A 21,113-nucleotide genomic window follows, 5' to 3' on the forward strand; every position below is an offset into this window, starting at 1 on the left:
TCAGCAGTCTGGAGCATACTGTTCCCATCAGCATTTAGTCCTGCTTACCCAACAAAATAGGTGCTTTGGTCGCATACCAAAACTTGTTCCGCGTCATTCGAACTTTAAAGGGATGTAGAGAAATTGTTGGAATGGGTGGACAGTTGCAGAAAAATGTGAAGTGATTTGTATTTGTAAAAAGGAAATGGAGAGACAGTATAAAATAAAGGGAGAAAGAAACCTGGGTTTGTGTATGCAAAAGTTATTGAATGTGGCAGAAGAGGTTGAGAGAGTGATCACGGAAGCATATGGCTTCCTGTGCTGCACTAATAGTGGCATACAAGGAGTTCATGTTGAACTTCTATAAGTCACTAGTTTGAGCTCAGCTGGGGTATTGTGTCCAGTTCTGGCTGCTGCTGTTTAGGAAGGATGTGAAAATATTGGAGGGAGTGCAGAAAAGATTCACTATAACGGTTACTGGGTTAAGGAACTTCAGTTGTGAAGATAGACTGGGGAAGCTGCGACTGTTTTCCGTAGACTGTTTAGAGAATAGAAGGCTAAGTGGAGATTTGATACAGGTATTCAAAATCATGAGGGGTCTGGACAGAATAGGTGGGGAGAAACTATTTCCATACATGAAAGAATCAAGGATGGGAGGGCATACGTTTGAAGTAATTTATAAAAGATGCAATAGTGATATGAGGGAAAACTTTTTCATGCAGCTGGTGGTTGGGGTCTAGAATGCCTTGCCTGGGATTGTGGTGAAACAGTTCAATTGAAGCATTCAGAAGGGAATTCCACTGTCATTTGAATAAGAAGAAAGTGTCGGGTTGGCAGGAGAATAGAGCTAGGTGAGTTGTTCATTTGGAGAGCCAGTGCAGACATAATAGGCCAAATGCCCTCCTTCTAGACCATTCTGCGATTCTGCTGGGTATCCTTACCTCTGCTACAAGGATAACCTATGGAACCTATGATTGTTTGGAAAAGCATTCGAAGAGGTGATCAGAATATTCTTGTGTCTGGTAAAGAGAAATGTTCAAACAAAATAACAAAAATATTTCATGTTCCAGTGATTTTTCTCCAGGTTTTGCACAGGTATCCTGGTGATTGAACTTCAATTCCATGAGACTCCAGGCCAAATTGGAGGTTTGGCACCCCAAGAACATTCTTGGGATCTCTTAATAAGATGAACATAGAACAGCACAGCACAGTACAGGCCCTTCGGCCCTCGATGTTGAGCCGAGCTATGTCCGAACCCAAGATCAAGCTGTACTACCCCCTATCATTCTGGTGTGCTCCATGTGCCTATCCAATAACCGCTTGAAAGTTCCTAAAGTGTCCGACTCCCCTATCACAGCAGGCAATGCATTCCACATGCCAACCACTCTGAGTAAAGAATCTACCTTGGACATCCTTCCTATGTCTCCCACCATGAGCCTTATAGTTATGCCCCCTAGTAACAACTACATTCACCAAGGAAATAGTCTCTGAATGTCCACTCTATCTGTCCTCCTCATCATCTTATAAACCTCTATTAAGTCGCCTCTCACCCTGCTCCACTGTAAAGAGAAAAGCCCCAGCTCCCTCAACCTTTCCTCATAAGACCTACCCTCCAAACCAGGCAGCAGCCTGGTAAATCTTCTCTGCAATCTCTCCAATGCTTCCACATCCTCCTTATAGTGAGGTGACCAGAACTGCACACAATATTTCAAACGTGGTCTCACCAAGGTCCTGTATAGTTGCAGCATAACCCCATGACTCTTTAACTCAAACCCCCTGTTGATAAACACTAACATGCTATAAACCTTCTTCACAGCTCTATCCACTTGAGTGGCAACCTTCAGAGATCTGTAGACATGAACCCCAAGATCTCTCTGTTCCTCCACGTTCCTCAGAACCCTGCTGTTGACCCTGTAATTTGCATTCAAGTTTGTCCTACCAAAATGAATCACCTTGCGCTTATCAGGGCTAAACTCCATCTGCCACTTTTCGGCCCAACTCTGCATCCTATCAGTGTCTCATTGCAATGTATATAGGGATTTGTGAGAGTATATAATGAGATTTGGGGTAGACCATTTAGGACGGAAATGAGGAGCCATTTTTCCACTCAAGGAGTGGTGAGTCTGTGGAATTCATTACCACAGGAAGTAGTTGATGCCAAAACATTGAATGCATTCAAAAGGTGGCTAGATATAGTGCTTGGGGTGAATGGGATCAAAAGTTATGGAGAGAAAACAGGATTAGGCTATTGAGTTGAATGATTAGCCAGATAATGAATAGTGGAACAGGCTTGAAGGACCAAATGGCTTCCTCCTGCTCCTACCTTCTATGTTGCTATGAAATTTAACTAAGCCATTTCTGTGAAGATATAATTGATCCATAATATTTGTAGACCAAGTGGCCATGTGACAGAATCCTGGGAGTTCTTCCTGGAGCACAGATTAAGCATGTAGTAGCTGCTTAACTAGTGAATAAATTATTGTTTGTTATATTTACTTGGTCACCAGGCTTTGGGAATCCAACGCTTTTACATGGTGTCAGGAGTTGGCAGTATGGCACAAGGACTTTGTCACGTCGACCTGATTCTATTCGATGAAAATAATGCAGACTGCTGGGTCAAATTTGAAAAGGAACAAATATCTATTGTGATGTTGGATTATCAGATAAATCAACAAGTTTACACTTTCCTAAATCTAGCAGGCCCCAAGGCCATTGAGACCTTTGTGTTTCAAATGGAGGAGGAGAAAGAGGACCTTAAAATAATTATATAAAGTTTGAGAAAGTTTGCCTGCCGTTGAAGAACATAATACTCAACATGCATGTGTTTAACTCTACAATCCAAAGGCCTGACAAATCAATACAATCGTACACAGCAGCTTTGAAAATCTTATGAGAAATGTGCATTTACTGATGAGCTCTTACTGATGAGTTACTCAGGGGCTGAATATTCTGTAGGGTCCACTGTCACTTAGTCCACAAACAGCTGCTGCAAGAGAAAGATGTAGCACCACAACCAGCCATTAGCATCAGCATGTTAAATACACTGTCAAAAAAGCAGCAAGGAGTTTAGGCAGGAAACTGAAGTTTTCACGGTAGGGGCACACCCTGCCCCAACACCCTCAGAACAGAGCAGGCTGTTGGGCATATGGTAAATGCTGCAACAAATGTTGAAAGTAGAATCAATTTGCAAAATGCTGCAGATCAAAATCCCAGCAGCTTTCTTTTGACAAGAGCCACAGTGTAGCCGGTCAATCCTCCAAGGTTAGGAGCATCAGCAAAGTGAATGGATTGGAGCTCAGCCAGAGCAACCAAACGACTGAGCCTTCAACAATACACTACTGTGAGAGGTTGACATTGCAGCAGAAAAGAGTGAGATCTTCACCACCCTGAACATGATTTGCAATAACGGACAACCAAAAGTAAAGACAGTCTCGGGAGCAAGGTGTAATATGTTACCCAGTCAATGCTGTGGGAACTAGACCCATATGTAGTGCTGGACCTTATTACCCAGATGGACTTTGTGGCCTATGGTGAATAAACTATTCACATGGAAAGTGTGGCTACTCTACCCTACACACAGGGCAGCTTCAAGTTTTAAATAGTTGACCAGAACATTAGTCCACTGCTAAGTCTTCAGGACTTGCCTTCATTTTCAAAAAATTTTCCTTAACTAGCTGGATTTTAGATTTCCGGCATCTGTTTTAACCATTACTTCATAGTATGGCTTTTCTTCCAGCAAAGTTGAGAGAGGTGTTCCCTCTTTAGCCTTCTAAAACCAGTTGCTTCCAGCAGAGCTATGAGAGCTGCCTTCTCTCTTAACTACCTATCTCTGACTGTAACTGCAATCAAATTAACTAAACTAAAACTTAAAAATGTCTTTACCTTACAAGGTCCCAGTTGCCAAGCAGCCACTGCTGATTTCTTTACTGTTCACATCTAGTAGCCCTCTCTATGCACAATAAAATCACAGTTGGAATTGAAACCAACCGCCACGCATACAAGCATCTTTGTCCAGCATGAATTTGATACAAATTTTAACCTTCTAGGTACAAACATTAAATTTAACCCACTTAAAACTGCATATTTTCTAATGTTTACCAATACAAATATAAATCCCTTATAACCACCTTTGTTTTCTAAACAAATGTATCGGATGTTGAAACTGGATATCATAACTCCAATAGTTGCGGCCACAAAATAGGTTTCAGCAATGGTGGTTGCAGTAAGATATGCATTAACCCAGTTAATTTATAAAAGGTGATGCTCAGACCTCATCACCCTATGAAGACAGTGAAACAGGTGATAGCAGTTATGCCTAACGGCCAAGGTTTTCAGCATCCTGGATGTGAAATGTGGGTTCTGGCAGATTGTGCTGATTAGGAATCTTCAAAGCTTACAATATTTATGTCTCTGCTCGGCAAAAATGTTTCTGCATATGCCCTATGAAATCTCCACTGGCAATGAGGTCTTCCACTGGTGCATGGGAGCAACTCTTTGCAGGGTGACCCTGTAAAATTATTGTTGATGGCATCCTGGTCTGGGATAGTACTATGAAAGAATATGATACACAATCTTGTCTTGTCTTTCTCAGAATCAGCGTCATATAGTTGAAACTTAACGCTGCTAAATGCTGATTCAGGGTCAACTATGTGGGTCATTTAAAGGAATTCCTCACTCTAGTCTTCGCCTGTGAGAAATTTCATGATTTCATATATGGTCATCCTGCAACTGTTGAAACTGATCATCAGCCACTCATAGCTATTTTAAAGAAACCTCTTCACATTGCATCTGCGCAAATTAACCATACAGGATGGACTGATTCTGCATGGCCAGCAACTTCTTTTTTTCCAGAGGTACTACACACAGCAACTTCACCAGGGTCACCCTGGATTGGAAGCAACCAGGTACAGGGACTATGAGTCACTAAACTGGCCCTTCATGTAAGCCAACGTGGTGAGAAAGTCTCCAAATGTGTACCATGCAATGCACTCAAGCCATATCAAACAAAAGAACTGCTGCACCTACATGAGGCCCTGGACCTCCCATGGTCATTCGCAGCAACATTTTCGAATGGGATGGTAGACGGCATTTGGTTTTAGTTGACTCATATTCCAGCTGGTTTGAATTTAACGTGACGACAAACAGTTACCATCAAGCCTGAAGAGTTATTTTGCCACACGCGGTATCCCTCAGAGACTCATGACAGAGAGTGCTTATCAATTCACCTCCACGGAATTTGAAAACTGGGACTTTGAACATAGAAGCACAGAAATGATATAGCATAGAATGGGGCCATTCAGCCCATCTTGTCCATGCAGACCCAAAGAAACTCAAGTGCTCTTTCTAATCCCATCTTCCTGCACATGACCCATAGCCCTGCAACTTACAGCATTTAAAGAGCAGATCCAGATACTTATTAAACAAATTTAAGGTCTTTGCCTCCACCCCCCCATGCAGGTAGAAAATTCCAGACAGTGACCACCTGCTGCATTAAAAAAAAGATTTTCCTCATGTCCCCTCTAGTCCTTTTGTGTTTTAACTTCAATCTGTGATCCCTCATTCTAAAATTCTCCATCAAGGGAAACAACTTTATCCTGTATACTCTATCTTTTCCCCTCATAATCTTGTACACCTCTCTCAAATCAACCCTTGGCCTTCTCTCTTCATCGGAAAACAACCCCAACTGCTATAGTTCTGTAGCCCTGGCAACATTCTAGCAAATTTTCTCTGCGTTTTCTCCAGAGCAATTGCGTCCTTCCTTAATGTGGTGACCAAAACTGCACATAATACTCCTGTTGTGGCCTCACCAGTGTCTTAAACAGTTTCATCATTATATCCTTACTTTAGTATTCTATATCTCTGCCAGTGAATGAGAGCATGCCATCTGCTTTCTTTACCACCTCATCTACCTGTATTATACCTTTTAGGAACCTGTGCACTTACATGCCAAGATCTCTCATTTCCTCTGTTCCTGTTAGTATATTCCTATTAATTGTGTATTTATTCCCTTTTACTGTTTGACTTCCGTAAATGCATTACTTCACGCTTGTCAGAGTTGAACGCCATCTGCCACTTTCCTGTCCACTCCTCCAATCCATCTATATCACGAGCAGCCACCTGTACCCACAGTCCAGTGGCTTGGCAGAATGGACGATGCACTCAGCTAAGAATTGTTGAGAGAAATTTGCTCAGGATCACAGTCCTTAGCCTGCGAAAAATGCCACGGCAGGGTCAGCCCTTGTCAGCACAGCAACTATCCTCCAGGCGCACCAGGACTACAATTCCTACTGTTTGCAGCCCAAACTCAAAACCAGTATGAGTGGTGCACTCATCGGACACCAATTAAGAAGGAAGCTGTACTGTAATCACACTACTCAGGCTTGGCCCTCTAATGCTTGGTCAAACAGTCAGGTTCCAGACCACACGTGACCATGACAAGTTGGAGGTGGTACATAATCTTGCTCCGCAGCGAAAAGTTAATGTGGTGGCTATGGACAAAACCTACTGTGAATTAAACCGACATCACCTACTACAGGCATCAGAAGAAACCACAGTACTCTGGCCATTCAGCTGACAACACAGGCTGAGTGCCTGGGTGCAGTGTCATACATTTCAGACGGAGTGGAAATGGGGCCCCTCCAGAGACCTACACAACACTACCTGCACCCATTGGGTACATCAGTAGAGTGCCCCAGGTCATCCACGCTGAGGACACGAGCCTGAAAACATCTGGAGCGCAGACAACTGATACAATTACATGCTCAGTGCATATGACCATGTCAAATTCGAGGTGCCAAGACTGTGTAATGAACTAGTCTGCAAGTGGCCTTTGCCTTTCTTCTTTAAACAATAAAAGGGGCGGGGGGGGGGAGAAGAGATGCAATAGGCTATGTACCAGCTGCAAACGCTCAAACCGTGTCTCACCCAATGTAAATAGTCATGTATTGTTGGCCTGTTCAACTTGTATGTTATATAATGATTTGTACACATTTAATGTTTGCACACACTGTAATATCTCAGTATCACTTGTTGTTCCAAATTAAACTGGGAAGATGTAGACCAAGTGGTCAGATGATGACGTGATGACACAGTTACCGAAGAAGAGAGGAGTTCTCCCCAGAGCACAGGCAGAGTCCAAGTGGGTAATGGCTGCTGGGCTACTGAATTAACAACTGTTTGTTATAAATCCTTGGTTGCCAGTCTTTGGGAACCCAGAACTTTTACAATACTGATGCTTATTTACCCTTTGTCCACATAAACACAACTACGGTAATTTTAACACCATGGCACATATCCGATGCATTATAAAAATGTTAAATTGTGAAGGCAATGCTCTATTGGTGCTTGTTTCACTTTGAAATGTGCTCACACGAACAGGGACTTCAGTGTAATTTGCTCACTTGTGCTGTAATTCGCACAGCCCTGGTGTAATGAGTCTACACTCTTAAACTTCCAACATATTTACATCACAGAAACCAGTTGTCTGATTTCAGAATTATTTGTCTCTGTACGCAGAAAAATAATAATCGAATCATTAATAATAATGGAAAAGTAAGCATGCATAATTCACAGGTATACAGGGAAAGCTCTAATAATCTAATTTGGTTTAAATCTTTAACAGACTGTCTCTGTGGCTTGGAACCACCAAATCCTCAATTTAAATTTATTTTCAAGGTAGACTGAACTAAACCCTGGGTGTGTCCAGATGAACTGCTCCACCAATCCAACAATGTTCTTGAAATAAAAGAACTGGATCGGCTGTAATCTTCAACTAAGTCACTGCTAGCTTGCTGCCAACCACATATTTTTTGCAGCTGCGTTGTTAAACTGCTCCTGCAAACAGCCTAATGCAACTCTCAAGTATAAACAGATTTCAAACAGTTTGATGTCTTTACCTCAGAAATTCATTATTCTGTGCCAGGTTGTACTGCTCCTCCAACACTGTGCTCATGTAATGTTATTTATGCTGGATTCTTTTTGAATGCAAAATTTAGTCGTGTTAAAGAACCACTATTGTCACAAGAGTCACTTTTTTTCAACCAGGTTTGGAGGCAGAAGAGTTTACGAGAGACAGATACTGGCATGATAACATAATGTATTGTTAATCATAGCCTATCACTATAAATTTTAACAAATGTAACAATGCGACACAAAATTCTGCTATGAAATCTACAATGTTACACTCAGCATTAACTTGAACCAATTTGGGAGCCATTTTCTGTTCAATACAGCAACTTGTCTTTATATGGTGATAATGCTCTGTTAAAAGAAAATGTAGGTAACTTTGAACTACACTGCTGTCTCTCTCATTTAGATTCATTGTACAAAGTATTTTACATGTGTCACTTTGTTTCTCTTGGACAGCAGTGGTTCTTTAACGCTGCTAAATTTTACATTTTAAAAAAAAATCTTTAGAAATAACATTACAAGACCACAGTTGTTGGAGGAGCAGTAAAATCTGGCGCAGAATAATGCTTTTCTGAGGTAAGATATCAAACTGAAAGTGCTAATACTTGAAAGTTGCATTAGGCTGTTTGCAGGATCAATTTAGAAGTAGGAGCAGTTTACCAATGTTCTGTTCATTTTTATTTAAACACTGGATTATAAATCCAGTGGAACCTTTTGCTGAATTATGGAATAGGGATACAGCAGCATTGTGGAATATTGCCTACCATTTCTACTGATACCCTACTTCTGCTTTCATTGTGGAAGCGCAGTGGTTGGAAGAGCAGTGAAATCTGATCCAGATACTAATACAGAAAGGGTAAGATTTAAAATATTTCAATACCCTATGAGCCTGAGTGCAGTGTCATACATTTCACAATAATGATTTTAAAATAGATGGAATTTTAACGATGTAACTGAATAAAGGGTCTAGCGAGCCTCAAAGAAAATAGTTTCTGAAAGTCCTCAGTCGAATTTTGAGAGCCCTGAAGCAGGGAGCTGTACATTTTTGAAAATTATTATGTTTCAGATAATGTAGAAATACCTATCCGATGCATCCATTCGCAAGCAGAGGTATTGAAATCAGATTCACCAACATCTGATCATTGTGGATTGGTTTTGTAGCCGATTTTAAGCTTCAATAAAATCTAGTCGGTAAAACGAATGCACTGACACCGTTAATAGTGCACTTCAATTCATAAAAGTATGCATTTGAAATTTATTCACAATTAAATCTCAGGTTTAAAGTAAACCATTGAAAAACTGTTGACTCGAATCAATGTTCAAAATGAAGGATGGATCACAGGTAGAAAGTCCTTTGGGTTTGAATGTAATTTTACATACAGAATTTGTTTGGAAGAGACAATTTTAGGGCTGGGGCAATTGGAGGGGGGGATGATGTCGGGAGGGGGGGAGGATTGGCGGTAGTGAATCATTACTTGTTAAGGTAAGGGATTCTGATTGCAGCTAATGTGAGTACTTAATGTAGGCATAAATCACATTCAAGCCTGGTACAGCATATAAAGTAAAACTCATTTTGTTTTACCTTAACCAAATATCAGAATTGAATCCTATCCTAGTGTGACATTTTCTCAGCTATCCTGACGTTGCTAACCAAATTGGTGGTAGACTATAGTCACTGGTAATTAGGCATATTATTGACCTCCAGGTCAGGACACCCCAGAAATTGTTTACTCTGTATCTTGCAATCAACATCACAAAAGCAGATTTTCTTCTCATCATTCATATTGCTGTTTGTGGGAGTTTGCTGCATGCAAGTTGGTTGCTGTGATTCCTATATTACAAAAGTGGCTACACTTCAATAATACTTCATTAACTGTAAAGTACTTGGAGATGTCCAGTGCATGTGAAAAGTGCTATGTAAATGCAAGCTTTTTTTTAAATTTCAGGTTTGGGAGGAAGAGACTAAGAATTTAAGAAATTGCATGCATCACCTCTTACCCATATCATGTGTGGGGATGCCTACAGGAGCCGAAGTCCCATTATTCTACTTAATTGTACAGTATGGTTCATGGAGTCATCTGAAAAGTGGGCCATTAAGACATAGAAGAAATCATTATGAATAGGGTTTCAAACAAGAACTAAATAATGGGACGTTGCTGCACTGGTATTGGAACCATGCTGGTAAAAATCTAATTTCAGATAAGAATCTTACAATCAAGCAAGAAGATGCTCTCATCCCATTAATCAGGGCTGAATTTGAACTGAGGCCAAAGGGTAAAAAGGGCATTGAGCTAACCCAAAATGCCACTGAGTTCCAGGACCCTGGGTAATTTTGTATATTTAAATCAGATCCTCATTACTTTGGAGCAGCTAGGTTGCAGCAGTGGGTAGGCAAAAGTAATTTTGCCTTGCAATGAAAATAATAGGATTCTAAGTTTGTTTGTGACAGTCATTTTAGTTGAAAAAAGGGGGATATTTTGAACTATCTCACTTAAGGGATGTCAGGATGCGTTGGTCTTTTTTTTGTCACGGTGCTATTTTATGGTGTAAAACCAGAGCAGTCACTGCAGAGTTCTTTTATCATTCTTTGGGGTTTTGATCAGGGAAGATTGCTTGAGCATTCTGGCTTTCAGGGATTCAACTGAACCAATATTTTTTGTTTTTTTCCAAACCTAATGTTGGTTATTCATCACAAGTTACAGTGAAATTAAGGAGACTCTGCATTTATTCAGGGCTCAAAACTAATGCTGATGAACAGGAAAACTTGTTATTTTAGTTTTGTGCTTGGCATTCAGCCTCTGGTTTGCAAGCAAGATTTCCATTCCAGTGCACTACTATCTCATTAATTAGACTTGCATGAAGCTCTGGTCTTTATGGCTTCTTATATGACTTAGCTTCATCCTTTTTTTCCAGAAGACCCTGTTAGCAGACTCTTCAGGGACCTCTGAGCATCTTCATTTTCATCCTACAGATGATTGCAGATTTCAAGTGCAAGCGTTAGTAGATTTTCCTGGTTTGGAGGCCAGTGTTAGACTGTGTGTTGACCCTTTACTGATCGATCTTTAAATCGTGATTACCTTCTGCTAATGTGGCAACTATAGCTCGGAGCATTATTTTGTCAGCTGTAGTGTGGCACGGAGCTTATATATTTACAGTATCGAAGGTTACAGGGAAACTCGGCAAAAGAGAGTAATACAGTTCACATTTTCACAGGCAGTAATTTCCCAAGTTAAATCCAAATGCTGAATAGAAAAATCTACCCTATAAACCATCTCCCTTTCCAATTCCTTGAACCGCAAGCATCGCTGCCAGTATTTTCCCTTTACTCATGGGCAGATCTGAAGTGACCCTCAAAGGGCTGCCATAGTAATTTTTCTCCCAGCGAAGTTGTTTGTTTGATTGTTAAGGATTAATAAATGTGTGTTTACTGAAAATTTCTCATAATATGAAATATATTTGTGATCATTAGTAGCATAAAGGGAAGGTGTAATTTTCTAGTTTCACATTTCATTTCTTTGTAGCTTTTCTTAATGTGCACTCAAACAACACAGAACAGACAGCATAAAATGACAGCATATGTGTTAAGTTCAAGGCCTGCAATATGCAGCAGTGAACAATGTGGCTCCAAAACAGAGTTTTGTGTTTCCAAGCTTTTCTGTTCTGATACTATTCAAAAATTGGAACTCACTTCCACTTATTTTGGTTATGCGAATGCTCTGTGTGCAAGCCACATAGGAGATGATGCCCATCATAATATTCAGTAAAAACACACAGAAATTATCACAATGTCTTCAGTAGCTGCTGTATGATTTTTCCCTAAACCTTTCTGCAAGGCAATATGTGAATGATTATTTAAAACTGCTCCATTTTTAAAAAGTTGAATATCTATACACAAATGGTGGTAGTATATTTGAGTTTCTTTTTTAAACTTGTAACCACATGTTCATATGGATAAAATTAAATCATTTTATGAGATATGTTGATTTTATTCCAGAGGCATCTAATCAACAAGACCCATGACTCCTGTGTGTGTGTGTGTGTGTGTGTGTGTGTGTGTGTGTTATGTGGGGGTGGGGTGGTGTGTGTGTATTATAGGGGGGATGGTGGTGTATGCTGATATGGTTTTTGTTGCATTTTCACATGTACTTGCCAGGATTGACTGCGACTTGTACACCTTAAAAGAGAATTTTTGCCCAGAACTGAATATTTTGCTTGTTTTTGTTGAACACATCATATACGTCACACATTCATTGGAATGTACAAGGATCATTGTTTATAAAACTGCAACTATAACTAATATGAAGCATAGGAATAGGAGCGAGTCTCTCAAACCCATTTCACCATTCAGTTTCATCATACCTGATCTGTACTTTATTCCATTTACACACCATCAACGCATAGCCATTGATACCCTTCCAAAAAATTTTGGCAGTGTGACTTACACTGGCAAGATGTTTACTGTAATCAATTATAGGAGATAGCTCACAGAATTGGATCTTAAGAATAGTGATATGAGTTTTAAAATCTTAAAAACAGGTGCTGGAAATGCACATTTTTCAGCATCTCTGAAAATAGAAAGAAAATGGTTTACGCTTCCGACACATTGACCCTTTGTTAACCTACCTCAAGAGACTACACCCAGAGTGTTAACCTGAAAGTATTCTTTGCTAATGGGTGAAATTGGTGTGTATTCATTTCAGACTTCAATACTTGCAACCTTTTTCTTAATATTGAGCTCTTTCTATTTAGAACGTTTAAGTACAGTTTATTGAGACTATTGATGATACTGTACAAGTTTGCTTCATGCTTATGGGTAATATTCAGCTTTATGCAGGGACAGCACAGTGGTTGGCACTGCTGCCTCACAGCGCCAGGGACCTGGGTTTGATTCCCAGCTTGGGTCACTGTCTGTGTGGAGTTTGCACATTCTCCCTATGTCTGCATGGATTTCCTCCCACTGTCTGAAGGATGTGCTGGTTAGGTGCTTTGGCCATTCTAAATTCTCCCTGAGTATACCTGGAGTGTGGCGACTAGAGGATTTTCACAGTAACTTCATTGCAGTGTGAATGTAAGCCTACTTGGGACTAATAAATAAACTTTACTTTTACTTTTAATAGTTATCAACAGTAGTGCCCAAGTGATTGGAGATCTTTTCTTTCAAATGGAACTGTACTTTCTTGTTGCAGGTAGAATTTGAGTGGTTGCGACAATTCTGGTTTCAAGGAAAACGGTCTGCAAAGGCGAGCGATTGGTGGTTTGGACCAATGGCAGTGCTGGAGAACTCTTGGCGAAAGATGGAGCAAATGGTATGTAAATCATTGCATCTTACTGGGTCCAATTATGTATTAGTGAATCATGGCTTGTTAATATAAATGTGTTCCTCCCTCTATAATTCTACTTGAAATAAAATTGCAGTTTGTGGTTCAGATTAATGTCTGACAGCGATGGATTATTTCTGTCGTTGAAATGATAAAAATACACTGAACATGGAGTTAAGTATAGCAGTGGAAGAATAAAGCCCTTTTGGAAGTCTTTATTAAGCAATTGATACAAAACCATGAGACACTAATATGAAGCAGGCTGGCGCCAACAGCTCTCCTTGGATAATGTTTATTAGCAATCACGTGGATGAAAAATCTCAGATGAAGGCAATTTATGATCCTAATTTAATTCACACAAACTTTAATTTACGATCACCCCTGTTTTCACTGACCTACATTGGCTTACAGTTATGTAACACCTCAATTTTAAGTCCCCTCCACATCTGTTTAACTTCCTGCAGTGCAGGAATCCTGAGATATTTGTGCTCCTCGAATTCTGGGATCTTAAGCATTCCTGATTTTAATTGCTCCAATATTGGTGGTCGTTCCTTCAACTGGCAGTGTCTTAAGCTCTGGAATTCCCTTCCTACACCTCCCTCCCTCTACCTTTTTTCCACCTTAAGACATTCCTTAAAACTTACCTCTTTGACCAAACTCTTTGACCAACACTCTTATGAAGCATGTTAGGAAATTTTACTGCATTACACTGTACAAGGGATTTTCGCAGTAACTTCATTGTCGTGTTAATGTAAGCGTACTTGTGACATTAATGGATAAAAAAGACCAAGTAGTTAGTTTGCTGCTTTTCTATGGCTAACACATTGATGAGAACTTAATGTTGCAGTAACATTTTTTCTTCCAAAATACTCGTTTGGAAGCAATTAATGAATCTGGGACCTTGGATGTCCATAAAGTGACACTGCAAAAAGTGGGGGCCAGGGCACAAGCCTAGTATTTCGCATTTTCAGTCACCTGCGGTGGCGGTTGTAGTTGCAGAATTAAAACAGCAGAGGGCACTATTGCACCAGCAGTACAGATACTAGGAAAGTAATTCACACCATTTAACAACAGGAGAATGTAACCTATCATTTGAAAATAACCTTAGTCAAACTTACACATGGAGGTCTATTTACTGAAAACCTAATTTGTGCAATAAATCAAATGGTTAACTTGATTGACAGGAGTAGGCTTTTAATGAAGGGAATTTGGATGGAAATTTTGGCTCAGTCTTAATAACAAATATGTTGGTTGGTTCATGTGATACTGGTAACATGCATAACAGATAACCTGGCTCCAAAAAGTCTTATAAATGGCTGCATTCCATTCAAATAGGGAATACAGATTTAATTGTTAGGATTTAAACCAATTCAAACAAAATAGGCCAATATAGAAAATAATTGAAGAGAGAGAACTTGAGCAAAATATATACCCGCTGCGATCATTGTTCATGTCTGCCAATTAGTGCATGTCAAAATATCTGTACCTTTATGTACTTCACTATGAATCATAATACATTTATAATTTATTTTACTTTTGACAATTATTTAATTTCAAAATATTTTATCAACATCGTCTGAAATGTGGTGGCAGGTAATTCATGCCGATTTTCTGACACGCACCATGGTGTCAAGAAACTGATTTGTAGAATTGGCATTTTGGTTTGGAGCACCACAGTGCAATAGAATGATGGGTTAGAGCTCAATCTCCCACCGATTTTGGTTGCGCCATTATGGAGAAGCACTGAGGGCTTTTTCACAAAAAAAGGAGAAAATAAGTCACAAAATCACAGAGAGAGAGAGAGAAGAGTGAGGGTATCTTTCCTAGGCTGATGTGACATACTTTCTTGCAAGCCAGTTCAAAACCAGCATTGACAAAGACTTGGTCTGTAGCCTGTCTGTCATTTCAGCTACTGGAAGTGTTTTGGCCTTTGGGACCAGAACAGGGGAAGAATGTGAGTGGAATTAGAGGGCACGTCCATATACCTCCAGTAACAAAAACGTTCACTGTGTCAAAGTGAGCTAACATTTCTTGACTTTAAGTTTGGGAAGTCAATATTTAATGTAATCATAATGGTCTGCAGCGATCCTGTACAACCAGAAAGGAGTCTGATTTTGACATCCTAATTTCTATTTCTACACATATGCTTTGTGATTTTTAAAGTTCTGGGTTGCAGTGCTCCAACTAAGCAGCATTGTGCTCAATATAATTTGTGCTAAAGCATTCATTTAAAATAATTTGAATTATATCATTAGTTGCTTTTTCATTGCTGATTTTGTTTTATTGTCAGATATAAAAATACATTTCTTTTACAAGCCTTCAAGTAATTCACCATAATTTGCAAACGCAGAGATTATTTGCAGGTCCTTGCCTGATATTTGTAAGACTGGTCATTCATATTCCAATAAACAATTGTTTGAAGCATTTCAGCTTCCTCTTTTTCTCTGCAAAGTGTATATTTCTCCTACAAAATTAGATGTTACTAATGTATGCAAGAGAAAACCATTTTGTGATTATTGTGGCCTTTTTGAAAGGAAAATTCCTTTGGAACTTAAGTGCAATGATTTATTACCAGAATTGTTTAGTGATAGTACGCAGTCACGTTCATGTGAATAGTATCCTGATGGGATAAATAGTGTGCACCACTTTAGGTGAGATTCCATATCATGACACTTATTATGCTTGCTGAAAAATCTTGCTGCATCGTCCAAAACTAAAGGTCTAAATATATGTCATTACTTTCTGCAAACTCAAAGCTATGAAAAATTATCATTAATTTTTTTTATTTCAGTAATCATTTTAAAAGGAAATTTATTTTGACACTTTAGTTTCTGAAGATGATATAACTGGTTGGAAGACTCCCTGTCACTGACAGTGTTGCAGGAGTTTAATTGGATTGATACAAAGGGTTAATTAGTTTCCCTGCAGTTTATTAATTCAGCTCCGTAATACTGCCAGTCTGAGTACCTCCTCCGTACCAAACCTTCTGCTGAGGTCAAAAGAATCACTGAGAAAAACATTATTTTTAAAGGAACGAGAGCAAAAGAGAAAAGCATTTGAGAGGCAAACATAATCCTCTGTAACTGTTTAGTTTTAAGATATATCACTGATGAAACTCACTCTTTAAAGAATGTTTGTTTATGTCTATATGATGTTGTTGGCTGCAGTGTTCTCACACTGACTATCATGCTTGCTAGTTTGCCTTATAGTGCTGTGAGAATTGTGGATGTGCCCTTAAACAACCATTGAAATGACACAGGGGCTTTCAGTGGCGCGTTTGTGCAAAGGTACAGTGCCCGTGCAGAGCTCTATATTGGGTCTGGTGCTCTCACAAGCATTTGGTGCTTTCAAACACATTCATTAGAAGGAGCCATTATGCTAATCCAGCGAGCTGCTGTATGATAACCACATGCTGCTTTACATGCTTTTCTGCTTTCTGTGCTACAGGAAAGGTTTAAAAGTTCACCATCTCTTTTGTTGACCTACATTTGCTGAATTTTTAAAACCATCATCAATCAAATTTACACACTCCTGTTTCGCATGTCTCAGCCTCCTTACAATTTTTGTGTCGTATTGTGGGTTACTTCAGTAAAGTCAATTTTGCAGAGTAAAGCCCTCTTATTATCATACCCACCAGTACAATGATGGCAGCTGGTCTTTGCCAGCCAGCACGTTCAATATTAAGCAGCTGTAGCTGAACAAGTTTATGTATATTTAAAAATGAAAAGAAAATAAATTGCTAAACTAAGAAATTATAAGGAAAATGGCTGTAAAAGTATTGGGAATTGGGTGAATAAGGAGAAATAGTGCTGCTGTTATAGTTTGATTTGGCTTAATACGATACGCTGATGTGTATGCATTTATGTTAAACTTATTAATTGTGGATAATTGGACTATTTTTAATCTCAAAATATATGCTTCATGAAACAGGTTGTATTACAGTTTGAAAAACGATGAGTGCTGCTGAAGTGAATAGAAAGTATTTTCAAATTCCGCAATAGTAAAGGAATATACAAAGATTGGATAAAAAGCAAGTTTTACTGTGACTAATCAAGTACCATCTTTCTTATGTATGAAAACTTGCTTTCTTGCATTGTGCAATTAGAAAAAAATCAAGGTTCTTTAGGAATGAGAAGCAATTTCCTGTGGAATGCTGGGAAAGAGTTGGCCATGTACCTCAGTCTCACAAGTTCTACATGGTACATCCCACTTACCTTTCGTATTCTGACTTTCCTTAATATTTTCCTGAACCCAATCCTTTTTTCTATCAGGACCAGTGTTTGATGAAGCTCAGTGCCCAATATCAGGAAGAATTTCAACTGCTGAAATTCATAGCTGAACTATGAAATAGAACATGTCTGACCCTGATAATGGTACAAAAATGTAACAGTAATCTTCCTGAGTTAACAACAGTTTTGAATTTTGTTGGCCGATTTCAACTACTTTTCAGAATATCATAATATCATTTTAAATAAAGTACTAGTAAATTAGGTCATCAATACCTCCTCTTCCATAAAGTTCATTGATTTTTTTTTCTGAAATGGTTTCTTGGGTTTGCCTCATACATTTTGTACAATTTGAAGACATATATGTCAAATAATTTTACTGTGTATGCTAGCTGCAATTTTTGACTAGCTCTTTAATTACACTACGTTACATCATTTTAAAAGAGGATTTAGGGTGGAGATTTAAATTGGGAAGGACAATATAAAGATTCTACTTTCTAGATTCTAAGATTTAAATATTCTAACTGCTAACCCAGAAAATATGCAAAATTGAGAATTTGTTGTTTTCTGGGTTAGGAGTCTTTTTTCCATACATTATTAAGTCTGAATAAGACACAGAATTTTGGGACTCATTATAAAGGAAATTTCCAAAGGAATAAAAAATAAAACTTCAATTATGTTAATTTTTATATCACACTAGCATTTTTAGACTTTTATAAAAAGATATAATTTAAAATATACAATTGTCATTGCATTGACAATATCTTTGGGACAGATTTCATTGTTATCATATATATATTCAAAACAACTTAACTCAAAATACCGCAGAATGGTTGTAGGGAAAAAAATTCTGTGTTTTGCAGATAGGTTTCAACTATTTGTTTGGGAGAAAATTATTATTAAATTTCTAATTTCAAGGTGCCATGGTTCTTGAAAGCACAAGTCGGGAGCAGATCTTTTATACTTACCATATTCTAATGGCACTATTTATTCCTGGCATTTTATCTCCCTGTGGACAGTTTCCCCCCACAGTTTTCACTGTTGTGATGTAAATGTTGAACCTTCCATTAAAATGACATCCAGATAAAGCATCAAGCATTTTTGCAAAATATTACCCTATGAAATGATGAGCTATTAGATGAATGATGCATTTATTGAAAGATGAAGGTTAAGTAAATGTTTGTGTTTCATAAAAGGTACCTGAGATTGAAGCATTATCAGGTGTGAGATTAAGATAACCGTTAACACCATTCAAAGATACAGTTACCTTTCAAAAGAACCCATACAAGCTTTGCTTTCTGAGTAAAAGAGGGAACATAAAAAGCCGGAATCTCTTGTGAGATGATTGAGACTTGCAGTGGCTGTTCCGAGATGCGTAGGATAGCAGCCCGTCTCCTAGGGTCTGAAATCATCCAAACCTGAAGGCAGCAAAAATTCATATCAGCTGCAAAATGGTAAAATCTGCAGAGGTAGCCTAAAAACAACTTTTGTGTTTGCAAAAAGGAGAGTCATAATAAAATCCAAGTTAAATATGTTGCATGTAATTAACAGAAACTACTTTAGCAAAAGACAATTAATTGTAACATATTTAAATATTTAGTGTTGAACTGGTGTCCACTCCCAGCAGTTTGTCCAGGAGCTTACCTGTTCATAAAATAATAGAAAGGTTTTGATTTCCTTCTCCATTTATCAATGTGTAAGTACATTTAGTTTGATTTATATTTTGTGAAGTATCTTGACTGAAAAGCATTACTTCCTGCTAGCTGTTGGCAGTGTCTCCTTTGCACTCAGATAAATGTAACATTCGCTCCACCACAGAATGAAAGGCAAGCAAAAAGCATCATGTGAACAACATTAACGGTTAAATTAGTAGAACCTCTGTGGAGCATTCCTACATTTAGTTAGGGAAGATGCAATTTATGAAAACGCTTATGGGAGTGCAACGTATATAAACAGGCAAGGCGTGAAAACATCAGCATTTCAAACACATTTGCTTTAAGAGAAATATAAAAGTAAATACTTGCTTCCTTAAGAGGTTGTAATCTGTAGCTTTGGACCTCCAGACGGGTGTGTTGAGTACTATCCTACTGAGAATACATTGATGACAATATCTGTAAAGGCATCAGAGCAAACCATTGCATACAGCGACTTCTATTGTTTAATTCTCCAGTTAATAGCCACATTCTGAGGTCGCAAAGAATATGGAGCCATCAGAACTATCATGATCATCCATTATGACTCAGAAAATTACATGCTAAATGAGGTTGACCAATCATTACCAACAAAATCATTTAAAATATGTGCATCACCATTGAGTTTGTTATGGAGCATGCTAAAACTGATTAAAATGGCTCAGCCCGTATATACCTGATAGCTTTTGATGGTTGATGGTGTATTAATATCCAGCTTAGCTGCTGTTGGCACTTTGGACAGGTCCCAGGGAAGAATATGAGATTGACCAGGTTTTCCCACTGTGCCAGAAATCTTTTGCAGACACAAAGCAGTACTCTTGTACTAGCGGAAGAACAGATAAGGGTTTTCTTGTTGCCATTTAAGTTTTAGCACTAATGCTTTTCTCTGTAAGCCCTTCCCTGGGATGTTGAAAGGGAACTGCTCTTTGAGTTTTTGGGATTTTCAAAATGTGGAATCATTAATTTAAACTAAAGAAATAACTTACACTCCATCTAAATAGGAACAAAATGGTTTTATTTATCTGTATTAAATTAAGCAGATTTGTGTGGGCTTTTCAAAAGCACAGATCTCTTCTAATGGTGTAATCACTGAATTTAAACCACAACAAAGAGTAACAATGAGATCAGAATCATAGCCAATTTTCAAGACAATTTTTCTCTTTTGATAGTAGGGATACAGTGTGCCCTGTGCCTCTCTGATGATAAGCCTAGATTTTTTAAAAAAAGCTGCTAGAGATGCGGATAAGCAAAGCAAAAGCTCGAAACAGGAAATATCAAGCATTGAAGACATTGTTGTAGATGACTACTTCGGAGGTTGATCCTTATCAGGTTGCAAGAAAGGACGTGAAGGAAAGACTTTTTAGATGGAGAGCTGGTCAATGAAATATTGCTTCAGGTGAGGCACCTTGGCTTTTCTGCATGACCTATTGTTCCACAAACACACTCTGCCTTATGCATCTTCTTTCAGACTTTGCATTTACATTAACCTTTCTGGAAGCAGATATGTTCTGTTAGCAAAAAAGGAAATGACTGTGGCAAAACATAACACTATTACCAATGATAAATATGGGTTTAACTATCACATAAAATAAATTAATTTCATCCATTGACATAATAGAGATTTTCAACTGGCTGCTCAGCCGTAAATTTGATATTGTGGATTGATCATAAAGCAAGTGATGTGGATTGGCTTTAATACCCAGCGGTGTGAGTTGACTGCCAGGATAGAAATCCAGTGCTGTGGATTGAGCGTAAACTGGTGCTGTAGAGATTGGTTTTAAATCTGGCGCTGTGGATTGACCCCTCATTTGTAATATGAGTGCTGTGGATTAACTGTCTTTGTACATAAGAACATAAGAAATAGGAGCAGGAGTAGGCCATCTAGCCCTTCAAGCCTGCCCCAGATCATGGCTGATCTGTCGTGGCTCAGTTCCACATTCCCGCCCTCTCCCCATAACCCTTAATCCCCTCGCTTATGTAAAATGAGTGCT

The 21,113-nt window shown here is 38.7% G+C and overlaps 1 protein-coding gene across 4 annotated transcripts in view; it reads left to right on the forward strand.

The window, feature by feature from the left end:
• The window catches only part of fto (FTO alpha-ketoglutarate dependent dioxygenase), a 391,304-nt gene that overhangs the window by 123,313 nt on the left and 246,878 nt on the right, over window positions 1-21,113 (forward strand). For all 4 annotated transcript variants that reach the window (XM_080187014.1, XM_080187015.1, XM_080187016.1 and 1 more), the window contains one exon: window positions 13,074-13,193. In XM_080187014.1, the coding sequence (XP_080043140.1) occupies window positions 13,074-13,193 (120 nt within the window). The remainder of the gene's footprint in view (window positions 1-13,073; window positions 13,194-21,113) is intronic.

This window comes from Carcharhinus amblyrhynchos, chromosome 4 (assembly GCF_965287045.1).
Source record: "Carcharhinus amblyrhynchos chromosome 4, sCarAmb.v2.hapA, whole genome shotgun sequence".
Classification (NCBI taxonomy): domain Eukaryota; kingdom Metazoa; phylum Chordata; class Chondrichthyes; order Carcharhiniformes; family Carcharhinidae; genus Carcharhinus; species Carcharhinus amblyrhynchos.